Source organism: Netta rufina (assembly GCF_964035555.1).
Source record: "Netta rufina genome assembly, chromosome: 11".
NCBI lineage: Eukaryota > Metazoa > Chordata > Aves > Anseriformes > Anatidae > Netta > Netta rufina.
In genome coordinates this window covers 8,668,794-8,690,466 of record NC_140134.1, presented here as the reverse complement: position 1 = coordinate 8,690,466, position 21,673 = coordinate 8,668,794, and the positions used below count along the sequence as shown (strand labels likewise).

General features: G+C 36.2%; 1 protein-coding gene across 2 annotated transcripts in view; it reads left to right on the top strand.

Moving 5' to 3' along the window:
- CIB2 (calcium and integrin binding family member 2) overlaps window positions 1-13,256 on the top strand; it is a gene marked incomplete at its 5' end in the record, with an annotated part of 37,025 nt that extends 23,769 nt beyond the window's left edge. For both annotated transcript variants that reach the window (XM_084293239.1, XM_084293240.1), the window contains 3 exons: window positions 6,009-6,156; window positions 6,253-6,448; window positions 13,219-13,256. In XM_084293239.1, coding sequence (XP_084149365.1) covers window positions 6,009-6,156; window positions 6,253-6,448; window positions 13,219-13,240 — 366 coding nt within the window. In that variant the 3' untranslated portion in view covers window positions 13,241-13,256. The remainder of the gene's footprint in view (window positions 1-6,008; window positions 6,157-6,252; window positions 6,449-13,218) is intronic.
- Window positions 13,257-21,673: the final 8,417 nt, after the last annotated feature.

Below are 21,673 nucleotides of genomic sequence, written 5' to 3'. Positions count from 1 at the left end.
CACTGGTGCTAAGTAACGATCTGTCCTCAGTTTTAAAAGTGATAAAGTTTTCTGTGTAATGGATGGGGTCACCCAAGACAGCAGGTTGATTGTCTTCCCAGACCCCCACCCTGCTTTGGCTAACATTTGCCTCTAGCTCATCCTGACATCCTTGTCCCTGCATCCTGTTAGTTGTTTCTCGTTATTGTGGGATGCTTTATGCCTTTTAGACCTTTCCTTTTGTCTTTCTGAAGGCCGTTTTAAACAAGTGTTTCTCAACTTCACCCTGAGCACTCCAAGTGTAACAAGTGAGGGCCATTTTTTCTCCAAATTCTAAATCTGTACCTATTGATGCTCTATATTAGTATTTTCTACACTTTCTTGCTGTAGTGAATCAGGTTTTGTTTCAATGCCTTATATTGCCATGATGGACTACTATGTTCTGCAAGAATCAGCAATCCCATATGCAACTGGCATCTTTGTTTTTTTGGCCCTCGTGACCGTGGTGCAGCCATCATTAAATAGGTAAGCTTGTTGCCAAGCTGTCCTACATCTCTGCTTTCTGCACAGGTGCAATTGCTCAAAACCTTGTAAAATTCACTTTGGTTTATATTTTATAGACTTTTAAAGATGTACTTGAAATAGACCTCAAAAGGTCGCTTACTCCATTCACCTGTTTTATCTACAATACTTACCAAAACTGAAATTCAGTGCGTTTTGCATTTCTCATTAGAAACTCTAGGAGTTTTAATAAGCATAAGAGCTTTATTAAGCATGTACAGACAGATATGGTTGTTTATCAAAGATGTAAACTTATCAATCTATCTGTATCTTAGCCTTGGTTTGTGCAGGACTTTCTTATGCAGCGCGCTGTAGCTGCTGTAGAGAAGTTGGGATGACATAAATAGAACAATCTAAACATAAATAAAAATTGTATTTGATTTTTGAGGAAGGTGTTAGATTTAAAAAAAAATAAATTATGGAAATGTGCTTTTGTCTGCTCCAGGGACAATTTGCTCTTGCACTTTTAATGTTTCTTCCATAGTGCCAGCCTTTCCTTTGGATGTCTAGTAATGAACAATTTAGCCATTTTTATGTTAATGTTTGTCTAATAAAAATCCACTTCTATTTTTTAGGAGTAACTTCTGAAACTTGAGCATTTTGTAATGACTACCCAACCTCTCTAGTTTAGTTATCATGATCTAAAGAGAATTGTTATAGTTATACTTGCGGCACCTTATTTTGAAAATGCAGTCAGCTTGTGATAGGAGGACAAAGTGCTTTAAATTCAGTGGTCAAGCTGCAGGATGATTACAAAAATGGATAGGGCAAAAGGACAACACAGTGCTTTCTTTGAGCCTCTGATGGAAGTGAGAGAACAGGGTGTAAATAACAAATGCCACAGTAAGATTTAACTGTAATCACAAGCATGAGGCCTGTAATCACAGTCTTAGAAAACTAACGGTCATGATTTATCATGTTGTGTTCTAAGTCTCTGTCAGAATAGATGTAACAGCATATTAAAAATGTTTAGAAGCACAATTGAGTAGAAAAAGCTATGGTTAAGAAGATAGATGGCACGTTGAGGAAGATGATTTCAAGCCACTTAAACAGCAGCAATCAGCAAAACAGCCAAGTTTTAGCTGTAACAGTTCTTTATGGTTTCTGTCTCCACTCTCATTTTTATTATGAGAGGACTGAAAAAGCTTTTTAACAAGATAAATGTAGGTTTCTAGTTGTAAAAGGATTCTTTTTTAAACAATTAGTGCTTGAAGGAAAACAATCTATGAGGGAACCGTATCGTTTTCCACTTTATTCCCTTCCCCCATGGCTTTTCCTTTAAATATGATGGAAGCCTAATCTGTGCTCTTCAGAGTAGAGGTAATGAAATTACAGAAAGGATGTGAAAAGTATCTGTGAAGGTAAACTAATACTTTCCATTGTGTAAACCGCAGATATACTGCCTGAAGACACACAATATGAGAAAGTTAAAGGAAAGAAATCAATATGAGGAAAGATTTTATTTTTCATTTAGATTTTAGAGATCCATTTGGCAAAGAGTTACTTAAGAAGTATGCTTAGGTCCATTTAATTGATTGTTGACCTATCTGTAATTTCAAGGCCTCTGACATGCCAAATAGATAATTCATCTTAAGCAACTGCAATATATTAGTCAGTGAGATTGTGACTAGCATTACGATGCAGAAAGTCCTGGGTTTTATATTCACTGCTCATAGGGATATTTGCTTCTGTGTAGTCCCTGCTTGTTGACCTATGCTGCCAATAAGATGTCAGTTTCCAGCTGTTGCCATGCCACCATGTTCTGACGGAATTGGTTTTGAAAAAAACAATACAGCAGTTCAGAATGGCAGTGTATCTAACATGTTTTCTCATCCAGTCTGATACTGAGCATTTCCTAATACTACACGTTTAACAGACACGCTGTTTTGTGTCCTTTGAGAAAGAAACTGGGCATATCTTGTATAGCCCAACTGAATCGTGCTTTGTCTTCGCAATAAACCGACCATTTGAAACTATAGAATCAGCTATTTTTCCACTGAGTGGCCTTCTATATGTATATTCATACCCCAGGCAGATGTACTTCCAAGCACTTGAGTCAGATGCTCTGAGTGGTACCCACTGATGCACACCTTCTATACCTCCTCCACACATCATGCAAATGATGGGAGGGATCGTTTTGTATCCTTTTACAACACTTCCTCTCAGCCACCTGGCTTATTCTGGGGTGTTGTTTTTTGTACTGTGACTCTTTACAGCTGTGACCCTGCTGCTTTTTTGAGCTTGACATCTTTTTATTTTCAGGAATCCCCCTTTTTTAATCTGTATTTAATTTCTCTCATTTTAAATTGGCCTGTATTTTCTTCGTCTGAATAGTGGGCTCAGACTCATATTAAGTTCAGAGCACAGTGAAGTCATTAATTTTCTACCCTTTGAAATCTGTAGACATGCTCTGTACTGTGGAGTTACTTCACTCATTAAACAATGTAGCAGAATTTGAATTTAGTATTGAGGGCCTTAATGCTTTGTTATTTGAGACCATGGCTTTGGAGTTGCTACTTCAGCTACCTTTTGAAACAGCCTTATTTCTGGCTGTTATCTCAGACAGAAAGGTTGGAGAGATTTTGGCATTTAGTAGTACTTAAAATCTCTGGTAAAGGCTATTCTGTAAATCTTGATTGTCCCAAGAGATTAATTACACTTCCAAGTTTGGTTTCTGAGAGCCTCACTCATCTGCAAAAGATTGACAAACACGCTTGTATTGTTTGGCACTGGATGGCTATATGGCTTTTGGCAGACTCCAGTCGCTTTCTACCATGGAAGTAGTTGTAGAGTGCAAACTGAAAGGCTCAAAGGCATCTCAGGTTGTTAGTGTATGCTGTGTCCTATGATACCAGTAAAAGAGAAATCTGATAAAATCAGGTATGCTCTGAGGATATGAATAGCCTGTTAGCTTCTGCATGAAAGTATCTTCAAGTTCTAGCTGATAAGGCTGCCAAAACATGTTCTTATACTTGCCAGGCTGTATGTCTTGCTAAATGTATGTAGATATAGGACAGCTTTTTTTTCAATCCAGGCCACATAACCAAATGTTTAACCACTTCTCTGTATTTGCATCCTGGAGCAAGACACTGCAAGGAGTCATCCAACAGTAAGAGTCCACACATGACCAATCACCTGAAGAAGAAAGGAATGCTGCTTTCCAGGAACTGGATGTCCTTTGAAATGTTGTCCTTGTGCACTGTCACACCTCATGTTCCTCTTGGAGCATTTATGCTGTTGTATGTTACGCTAGCCTTTTAATAAGAATCCTTAAAAGTTAAAATGTTGGTCTGTGCCCCTATGTAACATGTAACTGGCACGTGAAAGAGGCCATAGGGGAGCATACTTTAATAGTCACTGCTGAGGCTCAGAAGTCTGTTATGTGACCGCATAGTGGTCATACAACAGGCACCTTTATAACACTTACAGAGGAACAATGGTTTCCCTGGAACTTAGCTACAATTCTTTATTGGAACTTAAACTACAAAATCTGTATCTGCCTGAAATTTGGGTTCTACCAGGCTGTGTCCTCAAATGCAATAAGTCAGTAGAGTTGTGCTAACTAGCATGAGCTAGAAAGATTAGGCACAAGAGTTTTATTTAAAATTGCCTTAGGATATCTCAATCCATGTTGGCTTAGATTAATTTTCCATTTCCCTCATAAACTTGATCTGAAATTTTTGGTAGATTAGAACTATGTCAAAGTTTTCATTATTTGAGGTTGTAACAAAATATATTTTAAATGTTATCTATGTGTATGTGTGACAAATGTCATTATGCTTCCAAGATCCCCCTATGATTTCAATTGGATGTCTTTATCTTTAGCTCTTGTTTTAAGCTGTTGCGCACCATTAAACAGTTGTTGAATTTAACTTCAGAGGCAGATGCATATTAGTGTAAGTAACCCAATTCTCGTAAGGAAGTTTGTGCTCCTATAAGATGAAGGATATTTGAATATAAAGCATCAATCTGTTCATGTAACTTTGCTTTGTACATGCTGTTGGTACTTAGCCTCTGGGGGCACACAGAAAATACTGTGTTTTGTACGTGCATATGTGCTGTGTGTGTATTATCAATAAATAATTATAGTAAACTGAAGATTAACACTTTCTGGCCATTTACCTCTCTAATATAGCTGTTTTATGAAATTTTATTTAAAATAATTGGAAGGTATTATGAATATTTGTTAGTTAAATTTTTGTGGGGAAAAACTGAAATGGATATGAGTGAACTTTTGAGTTTTCACAATACTGCTGCTCTTGAAAGCAAGCAAAACACCGCAAGCATATTAAAAATAATGACTAAAGCTGACTGCGTTTATAGGAGATCAATATTTTATTTGCCATTCTTGGCTTCAGACAAGGTCTATAGAACATACTTGATAAGATGCTGCTTGCAGTCCAGATGATGTTCATTTGTTTTATTCCTATCCAATTGAATTGATTTTTGCCAGTTTTATAGACATAGCTACAAATTCATCTTGATTTTTATATAGCTGTGGGAAAGATGTTGCTTTGTTCCTATGAAAACAGTGGTTTTGGACTTCAGAGTACTAAAGCAGCTTTTCTCATGCTTCCTGACTGTTGTATTTATTATGGTTATAGAATATTGGCTTTTTTAGAGTGGCTTGGTCACCAGCTGGGTTGGTGAGGTGCTAGAATAGAATCTCAGGATCATCTCTGTACAGAGGAAATTGAGTTCAAAACTCTTGAATTCAACCAGAGCTCAAGCAGAGGTTGGATATTATTTATTTATTTATTTATTTGGTAACAGTGAAAATGAAAGACCCTTCTACAAGATGCTACTGGGGGTATGCCTCTACATCTTTAATGAGCAGATTTGGTATGATTGATGGTTCCATATCAAACAGAATGGATAGCGCAGATTTTTACTTCTTAACATGCTTTCATAAATAATAGTTGTTCCTCCAGCCAGGTATCACCAGGTGATGTAAAGACCCTGTTTGTTTTATTGACTTCCCACCTTGGTCTGTTTTTTTCATTGACTTTCCACCTTGGTCTCTCAATTCCCTTCTTGTGTCACTCCCTGTTTGTATCTGGTAACATCTTAATGCAGGAGCAGTAATCCTCTAGGCTCTGTTAGTCTGACAGCTGGTCTGGAACCAGTTATGTGCAAATGATATTCACAGTCTTAGTGGCCTTATCCTAACATTTATAAAGCAGGTGTTTCACATTGGAGAAATGAGGTGACCATCAGTTTAGAAACAATTAGTAACAATTGAACTGAGAAAATCTGGGTGAGGAGTGGTGTGGTGGCAGTATATTTTACTGACACTTTGTGCCAAAGCATGCAAATGTCAATTTTTGGATGTGCTTTGGGAGAAAGAAGTTGTCTTCAGAAAGTGATCTTCAAGCATCCGACTACTGTTTATTTGCAGGGAGTCTGTGTTTTTGTTGATGTTCTAAATAATAATAATTAAAAAAAAAGTATAATTTTTTTTTTTACAGGAAAATCCCTTCAAGGAAAGAATTGTGGAATCTTTTTCAGAAGATGGAGAGGGGAGCCTCAGCTTCAATGATTTTGTGGACATGTTCTCTGTCCTCAGTGAAATGGCTCCCAGAGAGCTGAAAGCAATCTATGCCTTTAAGATCTATGGTACAGTATTGAGATGCTTTTGTATGCCCTGCTTGTTTAAAGTAAAAGAGTATGAGAGTTGCTGGTGATCTTTTCTTTGTTTCTTTTACTGTTTAGATTTTAACACAGATAACTTCATTTGTAAAGCAGACCTGGAAAAAACCCTCAATAAGCTAACTAGAGAAGAGCTAACAGCAGAAGAAATCACTTTAGTTTGTGAGAAAGTGATAGAAGAAGCTGACATGGATGGTGATGGGAAGCTAGGATTTGCAGATTTTGAAAACATGATTTCCAAAGCACCAGACTTTCTCAGGTATTGCCTTAAGAAAAAGTATGTCACTAGGTATTTTCAGGTATTCTTTTTGGATGTTGACTGTGTAGTGTGGCACACTGTCCAATGTGCCAGGCTTTTTTAAATTTATTCACAAAATTACACATGTTGAGTGTCGTGGCAGGTTTAGTTTCCTTTTTTTTTTTTTTTCCTCCCCTTAGTGCAAAATACCATAGTATTGCTTTATTGGTGAAGGCTAGGTAGATTTTATAAATGTGCATAAATACATTTTACATGGAAACATTGATTATTCTCATTGAGAAGGTGAGAGCTAGAGGTTCATACTGGTAGCAGAAAATTGATTAAAATGATCTATCACTATATTTTTTTTGGATGTGCTGTTAAATAGTACTTTTAAAAAAGTACTATTTTACTATTTTTTTACTAAGTACTATTTTTTAATTGATTTCTGTCTGTTCTTAATGTTCTGTAGACAAAACCCAGTCCTCTTAAGGTAGAGCTTCTCTTTCCTGTTTCATATTTAAAGAGAACTTTTATAAAAATACCAATGGCTTCTAATTTTTACATGTTAATGAAACATTCTACATAAGTTATGGGTAAGACTTACTCAAGTAATACAAGGATAGAGCCTCTTTAAGAAATTGCAGTGGAACAGCCAGCAAAAGTAAGATACTTCAAGACTGAGAAGAGTTAATTTGGATTTTGAATCTATTGGCAGTGTAGGCTGAAGCTAAAGCCTAGGTCTGTTTTTCACCAGATGTCAGTGGGCTGCGTTATCTACATCTAATAATAAGTGCATGATATCTTGAAAAAATTATTTCCAAGTCTTTGTTCATATACATTATGGCCAAGTTGGTAGTGTGACTGGTGATAATTGACAATGACAAAAGTTCTAACATTTGGGAAAATAAGAATCCAACAATCATCTGGACTGCAGGCAGGTATATGGTATGATTTTAAGTTTGAAGTGTCCTGAAGAAAACAGAGGAGTTTTTCTTTGGTAAACTAAATTTCTGAGGAAAGGCATTGTAACAAAATGATATGTAAAGCATGAGGACACCATTCCTTTGAATTCTAGGAAACATTAGCATCTCAAGAGGATACGTTACAAGTCAATGTGAGTGTCTTCTATACTATAGAAACACATCAGGCACTACTTGACAATCCAAGCGTGTCTCTGGGAATTCTTTTAAAACAAGATACGTGTACATATCATTATGGTGAGGTTCAGCTGAGTATGCATTCCAATATTGTGTTTGTACATATTTCTAGTTAAAAAAATGTTCTCTGTACGCTGTTCTCCATAAAGAAACTGTTGGGATCAGGTAGAATTTCTTTTAAGCAACGAAGAGGCCATGAAATGTACCTACAGATCTGGTAGATAGCGCAGATCAAATGTGAAGAATTGAAGACCGTTGTAAAGACTCATCAGAAGCTGTAGTTTCAGAGGTTTCCTGTGCCATGACTGACTTTAGTGCTGCGGTGTAGAAGCTTGCAAACTGCTGACTGAAATCCAAGCTGTGGATGCTGTGCAACCAAATCATTTCCTGAGAAGGTGGCAGAGAAGAAGAATATTCTCCACCATACCCATTGGAATGACTGTTGCAATTATTTTTCTTTTACAAGCCTTTGATGTGTTGGTGCAGGCATGAACTACCCTGCCAAGTGAGTGCTAAACTTATGCCTGAACCATCTTCTTGATAGTACAAAAAAATATGAAAACTTTTTTTTTTTATCTTAGTCAAATTGTTCTTTTTGAAGTCTTTAGCAGATGCATGGAAGAAACACCAACCTACACATGTCCAGAGACAGCTGTAATTTTAATTTGGTTTTGCGTATCTCCACATTTTGTGCCCAGCTGAATACACTCCAAACTTTAATTTCAGGGAAAACAAAGTGCCTATTGATTTATACTTCCAGCTGCTCAGCAGCTCTGAAAATTAGACACCAATGCATCGAAGCAATGGCCGCCTTTGAAAATGATAGCCAGTGAGCAACTGGAGATGCTGAGCAACTGCAGTTTTCAGAGACTATGTACAATATTTCTTAATACTGGATCCTAGAATACCACATGGGTACCTAATATGGGATCCTTTTAAAAATGTTAAATGCTTTTCCAAACCCTAGATGATTTTTGTTGTCAGTAAAGAAATTCGTACTCTATCTTTTTCCTGTCTTCAAAAACCACTTCATTAAAACAAAAGATTATGAAGCTTAGATGCAAGTTTCTTCTTCTGTGGCTTTGCCACTATTTCAGTATGTGATTGCTGCTAAGCCATAGGTGATCTTACTTTCCCTTTGTTGTTATATGGGTCCAGTGCTTACCTGACTTCTGACAGACACTGAGAACTTTTATAAGATGATCTGTCCAACTGTAAAATCTATATCATCATTAAAATGAGGTATGAAATTACTGAGGAGGAATATCTTTACCCTGTTGATAAGAATCTTACCTTTAAAGGTTTTCTGTAATTCCTATTTTGAAGCACTTTTTTCACACAGCTCAATGTATTATCTTTTAAGCTGCCATACTATCATGCATAATATATATACAGCATATAATATATACAGCAATCATTCATTTTGGCACTATGATCCAGGCTTTGACCTACTATGAGCTAAAGTTCATCCATTCTGTGTTGACTGATTTTCATTATCTCACCACTTGTTTCTCAAACCTCTATTTAATGACCCCATGTAGGTTTAATCTCCTACAGACAGTCTTTGCAAGCTTTGGGCTGCTGTCAAATAAATGAAGATGCAGTAAAGTCTGTTGCTTGATTTGTGCTGCTGCTGTTGATGACACTTTTTTTTAAAGACTAGAAGAAAATATTGCTCATTGTAGACCAGGGAAGATGATGTATACAGTTTTGGCTTTTATTCTTGAATGTAGAGTAAGCTGTAAATAATTATGACAATCGCTAGTACAGACAATTTGATTGCAGTAGGTTTATTTCACTCAATTGTTATCAAGAAGCCACTTGCAGTTTAATGGAAGCGTTTGCACTCTGAACTGGCACTAGCTAAGTGTTCTGTTCTACAAGACTGGGTACGTTTTCCACAGGAAATTGGTTTATAAATCATCCTGGAAGTTTAAACTTACTTGAAGGCCCGGGGTGAAACATACTATAACAATTTAAAATGGAGCTTGAGAAGACCATGGCATTAACAACACCTTGGAGGTGCCAAAACTAGGCAGAAACAACAGATGAAACAAAGATTTCATTGGATATGCACTGTTGTGAAACCTTTGTGGGTCTTTACCTATGTAACAGGCCATGTCATGACTCTAGTCCTACCCAAAGCTGATGTGACAGGAGCTCTCTCTCAAGAAATGTGCGTCTCAAAAGACCTGTCCTAAATTGCAGATGATCTAGTTTCTAAGGATTAAAGTCAAAGCTATTGACAAATTGATAAGAGATGCTTAGTGAGCAAACAATGACAAGAAATGATTTTTATCAGTGTTTTTCACAATGTATTTCAGTTTCTCATTAGTAAAATGCTTCATCTCCACAGGCCAAAACGACAGTCTGATAGAAATATCAAGAAAAACCCAACCTTAAACAGTTTTCCAGTGAAGTAGATTTACATGGATTTTTTAAGGTGTCATTTGTAAAAATGTGTTCAAACGCTGATTTTTTTTAATTTTATTTTTAGATCGTAGATACTGCCAATGTGTGACTTAAATATCCTAGATTAATGCAGGTCTCTATACATCTCTTGAGTTCTGAACTAAATGTTTACTATTCTTTTTTTCTGAAGTGTAAATATTGGTAAGCTCTTTGCATTACAATATGCTTTCTATACATTTCAGTGTCACCTAGACTGAATAAATTTCAAGATACGAAGTTCCTAGAACGAAGTTACTGTGAACATAAAATTTTATTTCCTCTGTATACATACCACAGGCTTTCCTTCAGTGAATTCCTGATTCAAATCAAATAGCTGTAATCAAGTTGCAGCCTCCCTGGAAAATAATCCAAAACCATATGTCCACTTCAGCCTCTCAAATGCTCCAAACCTCTAAAGCTCTTTTTTTCCATATAGGCACCAAAATTACAGTTTTTGCATGTAAATAAACATGATGAATACCTTCTGATATCAGTCAAGAAGGAAACATACAGTTTGTAACACAGTAGGCACTGTCAGAACATTGAGCAGAGATTATCACCGAGAGGGCAAGTAGAAAAGCCTTCCCTGTATCTTTTACCATCCTGACAAGTTTCTCAAGAGTTCTGAAAACTGATAGCAGTTGTAGGATGTGTTGTGCTGTTTACCTCTATTACAGTGCAAACCATGGATAAATAATCAAAATGTCTTGTTCCTTAGCAGGAGAAATGATAAATTTATGTATGTAGTTTGATGTGCATAGGAACCCAAATGCTGTGCTATATCAGAAGTGCAACTGGGAAACGTCACTCTGCTATATATCCAATAAGTAAGCCAATGGATAATTTATTTAATCCAGTACTGTGCTCTGCCCTGTGATCTAATGTGTTCAGAAGATGTAAATCTTCGTGAGAGAAAACTTGTTATTGCAGATAACTGATAGTCATAAATGCATTGGCCAGTCATGGATTCTAACTGTCCCAGAGAATGGGACAATTTGTAACGTCAGTAATTAATCTGTACTCTATGGCTGTCGTTCAAACCAGAAAATAAGTAGATATTCTTGTATTTTTTTCTTTTCTCTGTTACAGAAAGATTTGAGGTTTCCAGTGCTAGCATCTAGGTTTGGCTCGGTCTAACGACTGCAGGATGTTTGCAGATTTTCAGATTCAGATATTGTTATATCCGCATCACAGATCTTTGGGACCATCTCTTCTGCACTAAGATTTAATTTTTCTTATGATATCGATATCCCATAGTATATTGTGCTCTGGGATAAACTTTTTTATCTGAAAGAAATATTATGAGTACCTCTGAATTTCTATAGTTAGACAAGTGATGAGAACCTTGTACACACAAAGAAGTCATTCTAGACACAGCATTTTTTCTTGCTGACTGGCTAATGAAACTTTACATGATTGAAGGAAACATGATGATTTAGCTAACCTTACCGTCTCAGTCTGCAACTAGAATTGAAGTTCTTTTAGGTCTAATTGACAGTGTAATACTTTGCACATAGGGACAGTACGTTTGAGAAATGCTTGGAGCTCAGTTTCAATTAAACGCAGACTGTAAAATGAAGTTGTGAAATGGAGAGATGAATCACTACTACTCTGTGAAATTGTGGAGGTGATGCTGCTATGCTAGAAGACCAGAAGGTTACCTTTGGTATGTTTTTAAAGTGGCATCGCCATCCTGTATCTACTCACTGTTATTGCAAGATGCAAGGAAAGGATGAGCATACTAGTATATACTTTTTTCTTACAATGCTGGCATTCCAGCCAGAGCAGTCACTGTAGGATCTTCAGCAGAACTGTTTCTGTAAAGTCAGGTTTTCAGAATATTGAATTTCAATAATACTTTTACATCTTTTTCAAGATTATTGTGCATTTCTGCTTTTCAAGTAAGTTTAATATTTTCCAAATATTGATGTCTGAAGTGTCACTTAAGCAGAGTATTTTATTTATTTATTTATTTATTTTTACTATATAGGATAAGAAAAACTTTTTTGGATCATTCCCACAGAAGTACTGTAGTTGTGGGTCTACAAAAATTCACAGTGTAACAACACACTGACTGGTTCTGTTCATGCGCTGCCTGTGCCTGACCAGAGGAGAAACTTAGCAAAATCAATGGAAAACATAGTGACCTATCCAATTTTCTATAGCTTTGCCAGGTGCTTGATTTGTCCATTTGCCTATTGAGAGTTAAGTTAACATTTTGCTCTGTCAGCTACTCATTTCCTCTGTTAGATACAATAGATATATTAATAGATAAATTAATGTTATAAGCAGTTGCCCAAGTGACTTAATCAGTGGTAGTTTTTTGGCAGTTTTCTCGAGTTAATATTGTATTATTGTAATCATAAGAAAAATTGGATTATTCCTATCACAACAAAGCAGAGGTCCATCAAAATGGTGGTAATTTACAGATGAAAAGAGTCCCTGAACACTTCACTGTTGTTCTTGTAGGTTAGATCAGGACTTAGGATTGACTGTTGTGTCATTGCCAAGCATCCTGCCTATGCCTGAATATTAGCAATCCTTGCATTTGTAGCTCAATGTTCTGCAGGTAACTTCTAGGTTATGAGAAGATCTGTCCTTCTGACATGTTCTGAAACCAGAACAGTAGAGCAGGATTTCTGCATTTCAGATGGTATAGATGTATGGAAGTCATTGAGTAGTTTTGTTGCCAGTCTGTTCATGTCTTTATCAACAATTCGTGATTGTAAATAGAAGATGTCTCTCTTGTCCAAAAGATCTTAAGCTTTCTAATAAAACCAAAGTTTAAAGTATTAGATCTGCCTCTTTGATAAGTAAAAGCTTTCAAAATGAGAAATTCTCTAAATGTAGTCTCTGTTCATTCTATCATTGTTCTAATTTTTATTTTTATTTTTTAGTACTTGATCTTCCTAATTGTTAGGCATTCAGTAAAAGAATGATTGTACTTTCTGGAGTAGAATTTAGTAGGTTTAAAAATGCATTTCATCTTGAAATACTTCAGTGTAAATGAGAATGTGCTTCAATTTTTCATATTCTCAAATGTCCTCGCTAGGAGACAGGACAAAGAAGACCAGAGATTCAGATTTGTTGTGCAGCACCTTTCTTTATATACTTTAATGAAAGCATTGTATATATTGACAAATTTATGTATCTCTCTTAATCTTTTTCTTTCCTTTGCAGTACTTTCCACATAAGAATCTGAAGATGTTTCTGTGAGCTGGTGTTATCAGAAATGACTTGCCAGTCCAGCCTTCCTGAATCTCAGGCACCTTGGGGGCTTTTGTCCTCTAGCTGTGGCTTCTTGGAACGCAAAAAGTATTGAAATAATTCTGGTGCACAAAGGGAGAGAAGCATCATTTGATCTACAGGATATTTGGAACAGTTGCATTTTTATCTTCACTGCTGGCCAAGTACTCTGGCAAAGGTGGTTGGGTTGTGGTTATTTTTTTAAAAACAGGCAGAATATCATCAGAGTATTATTAAAGGTATTTCCACATAGTTTTTATATTTATGAATATTTAATACTATTCTTAAAAGCAAAAAAAAAAAAAAAAAAAAAAAAAGATTGACAGGAAGATGAACTTGGGTGACTTTTCCAAGAGAAAGCAAGCATGGGCCTTAAATAATGAGATGCCTCTATCACTGTGGTGTACAGCTGGGGGTCTTGCATGGAAATACTCTTTACATGAAAGAACTGCAGTCAAGATCAAACTCCCAGTGTTGAAGACAACCACATCCCAGATTTGCCTTTCAGTCGCTGAAATGGCAGGTGCTGGGTTTGGTGCTTACCTTCAACCAATATTTTATGGATTGTCATGTCCTTATGAAACTTGAAATATTTGCCTTTTGTTTATGATAACTGCATATGTGATTCATTTCTTTCCAAGATTAACTTTAAAACTGTGTCCTTAATCTCAAAGGAAGTCTTGCATTTTACTGATTCTATGGGCTGATAGTGTTGAATAGAAGAATATGATCATCTGTTACCTATGAAGAAATTAAAGAAGCACAGCACTATTACTAAGGACATGAAAAGACATTTTTTTCTAAATGAGCTATGCAATCTTTCCCATAAAATGCATGAATGCAGCTCTGTATTTCCTCTTCAGCTGGAAATCAGCTATGTTCTTTTTATTTTATTCCAGTACTGTTTAGGTACTGCGGCCTGAAGACAATCATACATGTATTACTGTTCTAACAGTCAATAGAAGGGCTCTGTCACTTACATGGCTTCTGTATCAAAGTCATAACAATTAAAACTTTTGACGCATTTTGTTGTGCCTTGAGAATTTTTGGGCTAAGCACATTAACTTCCATTCTACTCATTATTCCAACTACTGTAAAGTTAAATCTTTCAAAGGCTGAAACATGTTACACTTATTGAAATAGCTGATAAAATATAGAAATTAATCCTTTTGCCATTTCTGTAGGTGTGATAATGCTCTCTACTTTGGAACTTGTAATGGGTGGTAAGCTTGCAGTGTAGCTTGCTGTTGAAATACACAATCTCCTTTTCTTTTTTTCCCAGGGCTAATATTTGTTTGCTTACCCGTTAGAGGCACTTCTGATGCAATCTCACAAGGTGGCACCATAACATCACATCACATCATGACTTCAGTTACCTGTTTAAACGTTTTTCTGAAATACAGGGTACTTATATACTTTGATGCTACAAACAGAAAGATGAAAATTGCGGTTATCTGTTGATTTTAAAACTGTAGGCAATAAGACAAAACTTCATATTTGCTATAATTAACAGTTAAATCTTAAAATGGGCAAAAATAAATACTTGAAAGTTAAATAATTTTGTTAAGTTTGTGTACAAGGGAACCTCGTTTGTAATACGTGTTAACTGGACTGTGGCCCACTATAGTGACAATTTCTACCTTATTGCATTTTAAACCCACTCTCAAATGCAGATACTGTAAGTTTCCCGGCAATTACTTTTTTGCTTTTGCATGGCATTGGTCCCAGTACTATCCGATAGCATTAAGAATACCAGGTTGTTTTTCCCTTTTATGAGTTAATGTGCTTTTAATTCCATCTGTTCAGTTTTGCTGTCTTTCAATATAATTAGATATTATTTTCATTTTTTCATTATGTAATAGCAACTTGTTTTTTATGCATCTGTTATATGTTCTTTGGAAATATGGTGGCCACAGCTGTTACAGTTAATAGAAAATTTTTGATTCATAGAATGTTTTCTTTATTTTCTGTCTTACCCTTCATAAGTTGTGCTAGCTCGTTTACATTAACACAGTGACACACTTGAAAAGTTGAAGTCTTTTTAGGTTGTTTGTGGTACTTATGTCTTTTTTATGTTATGAGAAAGCACAAAAATAGAATAATTCAAGGTTGTTTTTTTTTTTTTTTTCTGGATGTACATTATGTGATATGGTGATATATATTAGTGGTATGGTTTAGTGGAGGACTTGTTAGTGTTAGGTCAGAGGTTGAACTGGGTGATCTTGGAGGTCTCTTCCAACCTACATGACTGTGTGATTCTGTGTGATGCGCTGAAGTTATCCACCATAATGTTAACTGTTAACCAGTTTTATGTTGATGGCTTTAAAACATCTCAGTCTCAGGTAATCTATCTATTTAAACTTCACTGGGACTTAAACATATGGCTGATGTTCAAAATGCAGCATGTGTACTGTTCTGAGTAGAAATGCTTCAGTGAATTAAGGTCAAAGCAACGTACAACCTCATATGGGACATTATCTTTCTCCTTAGCACAATGGAGTCAGTTCTAGGGTATGCTGTTTTTTTATGAGAACTGGAGAGATCCTATTAAAAATCCCAGAAAATTTAAATGTACATGAAAAATTAAACAAATAGGGACCTTGCAGAAACTAGAAAAACTCATGTTGTAGAGACTTAACAGATGCAGATTTTCTGAAATAACAGTATAAAGGAAGCTAAATAGAGGTCTTGGTACCGATACATTTGTAGAGTGGAGTCAAGATGCCCAGTAAATCAATCTAGGTTGAAATAACAGCAGGACTATAATGTGTTTGTTATGTTACTACCCATTACACCTCAGCTGGGACAGAAAGTGGAAATGAAATTGGATGAAGAAGGCGTTAAAGATAAATCATGATTGCTGATGTCTTTAGGAAGATGTGTCTGAGACAGAAGCAGAGGATGTTGTGAGCACATTCTGCTTTTTTCTCTTCACGATTTTGCAGTTATAGATGTCTTGTAGAGATGTTGGTGATGCTGAGTGACTATCAAATTCTCTCTGGTGGGGAAGAGGAAGAGACTGTTCTTGGTGTAATTAAAAGAGCATCACCATTGCAGATGAGTGCCTTTATTTAACTGGAATTTCTGCCATTCTTTGTAAAAGATATTTCAAAGTCTGAATTCTGAATGAAATTCCTTGCTGCCCTTTTCTTTAGACTAATTTGCAAGACCAGTGACAGACGAGTCAATGGCATAGCCTCCTGTGCTTTGTTAAGTTATCAAGTAAATTAATCGTTCCCTCTGTTCTTTCCTCAGTTAAGATTTGTTCAGATCCAAATATTTTTCTACTTAAATCCATGACTTTGTTAGATATATTTTGCACACACACGGTTGATCTTGCATGCATGCTGCTGACTGCGTGCTCGCAAACCCTGCAATATGCACCCTGATTTATACTCTTTTCCACTTCTGTGCACATAGGGGTCAAGGCTGCATGTGCTTGAATATGTAGGCCAAAGTGTTTTTAACTCTGCTGCAGAGGGCTGTGGGCAGCAGTCCAGCCTCCTCCTCTGTTAGTGTAGATCCTCTCAAGTGAAATCAGCGGGGGTGGCAGCCTGCCAGTAGCAAGAGCCTCCTTGCTGGGTGCTGAGTCACAGCCTGGACAGTTCAGCACAGACAAGGCTAGCTGTCAGCTACCTGTGTGAACAAACTAGGCAGAATGGTAGCTGATTGATGAAAGGGTGTTAATTGCAGACCTGGGCCCTTCAGGAAAAGCTCTATAAGAATGCAGGTACCAAGCATCTCTTAACTTGACAGGAAAAGGTTTTCTCAGCTCAGTTTCAGAAAGCGCAGCCCAGCTCCTGCACAGGAGGTCAGGTTCAACTTTTAGCAGACCTTTCACCGCCACAGCCTATGGGCTACTTCTCACACCACCCTGGAGACAGTACTGATAGTAAACTCATGCTGATTGTTAACAATCTGGTTTTAGTGTTTGCTGTTCTGGGTTACTTCAATGATAGTTAGAAATATGTTAATTTTCACTAGACTTTTTTTTTTCTTTTGAGAGGAAATGATTTTCTATTTTGGAATCTGTTAAACTTTGTCATTATAAACTAATAGACCCTGAAAGAAAAAAGATTAGGATTTTAATCAAAATGGTCTTCTTGTTTTTTCAGAAAATAGTCCTACAACTTCTCCTGGCATGACTTTGTGCAGTAAGATTCTGCATACAAAAATATAAAAATAAAAATCTGTAGATTCAGAGACAATTCCCTCTGCAGGAATAATTTGAACCAGAAAGACTGCTTTTGCTCTGTCTAAACAAATAGGTTAAACAATGTGTGTATTCTCAGAAATAAACTAAATTCCAGCAAATTCAATGAGGCTTTTCATGTTCAAAAGTTTTCCTCTGTTTTATGGTGATTTTAGTGACTGTTTTTCTTCCGGTGATAAAAACAGATACGATAGGGAAATAGAAATATTGTCTATTGTAATTTATTTCATCCTAATGACAGTAGCAGTAGACTTTAAAGAGTGACCTGAGAAATAGTAAAATTTGGCTTTCTGCAGAATTTGCTAGCAAATGTTCTTAATGAAATGACTTGATCCCATGTGACTCACTTTCAGTATTTTTCCATTTCCAGTTAACTCCTGTAGATGAAAAAGCAGAATATAAGGAAAGAATTATCGGCATCCAAAGATGGAGTATTTGAGGTCTTTTCCTTCTTCCAGGAAATTCACAAAATTGAATACTGGTTTATTAATGCAGTAAGTCTGAACTGAATTGCTTAGAGTTGTTTCTTTCACTCACTGTGGTAATTCTGTATTAGCCAGATATCCTTGAGTGTCTGATTTCAACAACAGGAAGACTCCTACTCCTTTCAGTAGGCAGGCTACAGATCACATCTTAAATAATATTTTGCTTTGTTCAAACACAGAAAGCTTAAAAAACAGATCAAAGAGAACATATCTTTTTATTTGTTATTTTTTCTGAAGAAGTACTAATAAGCAGGCACTATTGGAAGTGGAAAACAGATCTGCTGCAAGTTCTATCATCTCATTCTTTATTAAGCAAAATACAAGAAGTGAGAACATATTCTAGGTTCATGTGGCAGATGAGATAAGTGGTATGTTTGATAACAGTGGCCAGGAGAGCTAAAGGAAACGTGCAACAATCTGTGTATCAGCACTATTTTCCAAGCTGGAGAAATTTGTATGGATTTGGAAACCTGCTAAAGTTCACAAATCAGTCCTTGATAATGCAAAAGTTGAATGTCTTGTGACCCAGATTCCACTTCTACAGAGAGAGATATCCAGGTTTGGGTGGAGTCTAAATGGTACTCAGCAGTTTCCATCAAATTTCCTTTGATGCACAAGGCACCTCACTTTTAGTGGTGGGGGGACTTAGAGCATGTCATGTGAGCGGCAAGCTTTTAGCTGCAAAATAAAAAGAAGGGAAGAATTTCTGAGCAGCTTGTGAAACTAGAACTTTAGTCTTGATACATGTATGTTCTGTAGGACCACTGCACTAGGTATTTCCAATGTAATGCAATTATCTTATTTATGGCTAGTTTAGCTTTAATTCTGGAGCTCAGCATTCACTTCTGGAGAAGAAATGATCTTTTATGAAGTTATCAGCTATTTTTTGTGTAACTATGAGTTTGAGCATATTATTTTAATAGATCACGATTTTTTGAATCATTCTTTCTTAAAACCTCTGGACTGCAGGCCACAATTATTACTTTCCGTCTGCTTTCATATACTCAGCCAATACAAAGAAGTCATGGAGCACAGGGTGAGGAACAGTTTTTTTATACAAGGAATTGACGCCAATAGCATATATCTCAGTGGCAAGCAAACAGAAAGGACCCCTTGGGATAGCAAAGAATGGGCATGTCTGTGTATCTTCTGGGCACAGCCTTCATCCAGTCTCCTCATAAAAAATGAAATGGATTAATTTCTCAGTAAAGGTATAGTTATTTTTATATATCTTCCTCTTTAAGCGTGCAGGTAGCAATTTAAACTTGCAAGATTTAGTTATGTTGAGGCAAATACTAGCCAATACAGTTCTTTGCACTGAGGATCCGATCCATTCATACTATTTGTGTGAAGCAGTACTGTTCTTTCTATTATGACCCTTTGATTTTGGTGAGTTTATGTAAAGATGAAGAGCCAATCAATGACAATAAGGATGAATCTTGCCCCAAGACTACTGAAAAATACAAGAACACCCTGAATCCTTAGCCACTTAATCTGTGCCTTACATTTGTTGTAGGAGTTTTATGACTTTACTGATTCAAACAAAATATATTTGAGGTTTTATACAGAATAGGATATCTGAGTTTGCACTATATAATTATTTCCTGTAACATTGTACAGTGAATTCAGCTAACGTTCCCTTTCATTTGCTTGCTTGAAATTAGTACATTTTGTCCACAAAGAGGCTGCAGGCTTACCACTAAATGTCCCTGTACTAGACATACTGAGTAAGCATTTGATAAATTCTGGTAAAACCAGAGTAAATACATTAAGTAGTAATTGCATATTTAGACTGAACCTCTCCTAGGAATAAACTTAATATGTCATATATCCCTTTGAAAATGTTTGAGTAGCACTTGAAGGTTCACTCCTGAATCTCTGTCATGTGTTATATACTAGTTGGTCTACCTCAGTGCAGTACATTCGGCTTCAGATCTGCCGAGAAATTTGGGGCTTATTCTGATCACACAGCTGTAGAAATAAAGTCCATTGTGTTCTGTTAATTTTCATTGAAACTTACAGCTGTGTTGAAGCAGACCAGTTAAGACCTATTTATAGTATATTCTAACTATTGCTTAATTTTTGCTTGTTTTCAGCAGAGAGCAGATAGATCATGGTGTTTCCACAGTTATCTGTGGTATTAACCTTGTGAATGCCAGTGCAGAGATAAGGTAGGGTGAGCAGGGAAAATTAAGCCTGTTATGTAAAAAGAGACTGGACAAAGTATTGTCTTAGGAAAGTGAAACGGAGAGGGTTATGAATCCGGTGATGAAACTCAGGAAACTTGTCTCGGTGACCTGGATTTTGAAACCTACAAAGCCTCCCACCTTTCCCTCTACTATTTACCTTTAGTTATATAAAACAGTTCTTGAATTGGTAGCTAATCTACCCCAATTGAATCTAATAAGTTACAAATAAATGTGATTCTTCATGACGTATGATACTTATTAATCTCCATTTTATGTCCCACTAAAAGGGGTAAAATGAAATGTGTACAGAGGAAAAGGAGTCAAGGACACTTCCCTGGTCATCTACTGATAGATTTATTCTGCCCCCAAGTGAGACCTTCAGTCACCTCTATGACTGCTGAGGCAGACAATTTCTAAGCTCCTTTTCAGCTTAGAAATCCATTATAAGGACAGGAGAAAATGACAATTGTGGTGATAATTTTTAATGAAAATTCATAGGTGATATCTTTTTGTGAATGGGATTTTCTTTCTGTCTAGTGTCTTTTTACTGTTTCTGCTAACTGAAACACTATGATGATGTTGTTGGCTGCATGTTTCTTCTTGAGTTCATGAAATGAGGTAGACCCCCTTTTTATTTTAGTTGAATGATTTTTCTTGTCTCACCTTAGGAGTCTAGATTTTTGTTTTTACCAGCTTTGATTTATAATCACTTGTGATGTATGGCAGGGTTTTATGATATGACTGTTTTGCATCTTTCAGCTCCAAGCTTAATGAGTTTATTAGAAGTATTTGTTAGGAATTTTAGCCAGAGTGTCTTTGAACATGCATGGTCAGTGAAACGCAACTGAACAGAATGGAAATAGGTAGCAGCACTTTCGGAATAGTCCTACCACTTTGGGATATGGAGAATGTAAAGCCTCTTCATTGCATTTCTGCCTTCAATCCAGCTGAGTTGCAGAAGTGCACTGTCACTTATTTTAAATAAAGCTATCCCAATATTCACAAGAAAATATAAAATATGTTGGTCAAAACTTTGGGTAGATTTTTATGAAAGATGTACGCATACTAGTGTATCACCAATTATTTTAATGTGCATGAGGTTTCAGAGTCTTTATTATGAAGGGTTGTATTTTATTCATTATTGAACAAGGTTTACAATTTGTATTCAGAGTCTTCCAAAAAACACTGGAGAATGTCTAGACACTGTGAGAAGGAGTCTTGACTGAAAGCTATTAATTCCACTTTAAGATCTGGTATTTTGTTTGCTATTAGATTAGTATAACTGTAGGAGAGTGAGACAGAGGGCTTGCGGTTGTACCAGAAACTATTCTTTTTTTGATTTGCTTTCTTTCCTTCTTGACTTACTTGTTCAAATTTGAAGTCTCAGTGAAGAGTCATAGAGTTTTTGTTTCTGTATATGCCAGCTGTAAAACATTTTTGAGAAGCTAAGTATATTAAAGATACTGAAAAAAAAATCCCAATGCTTTCATTCAAAACTAATT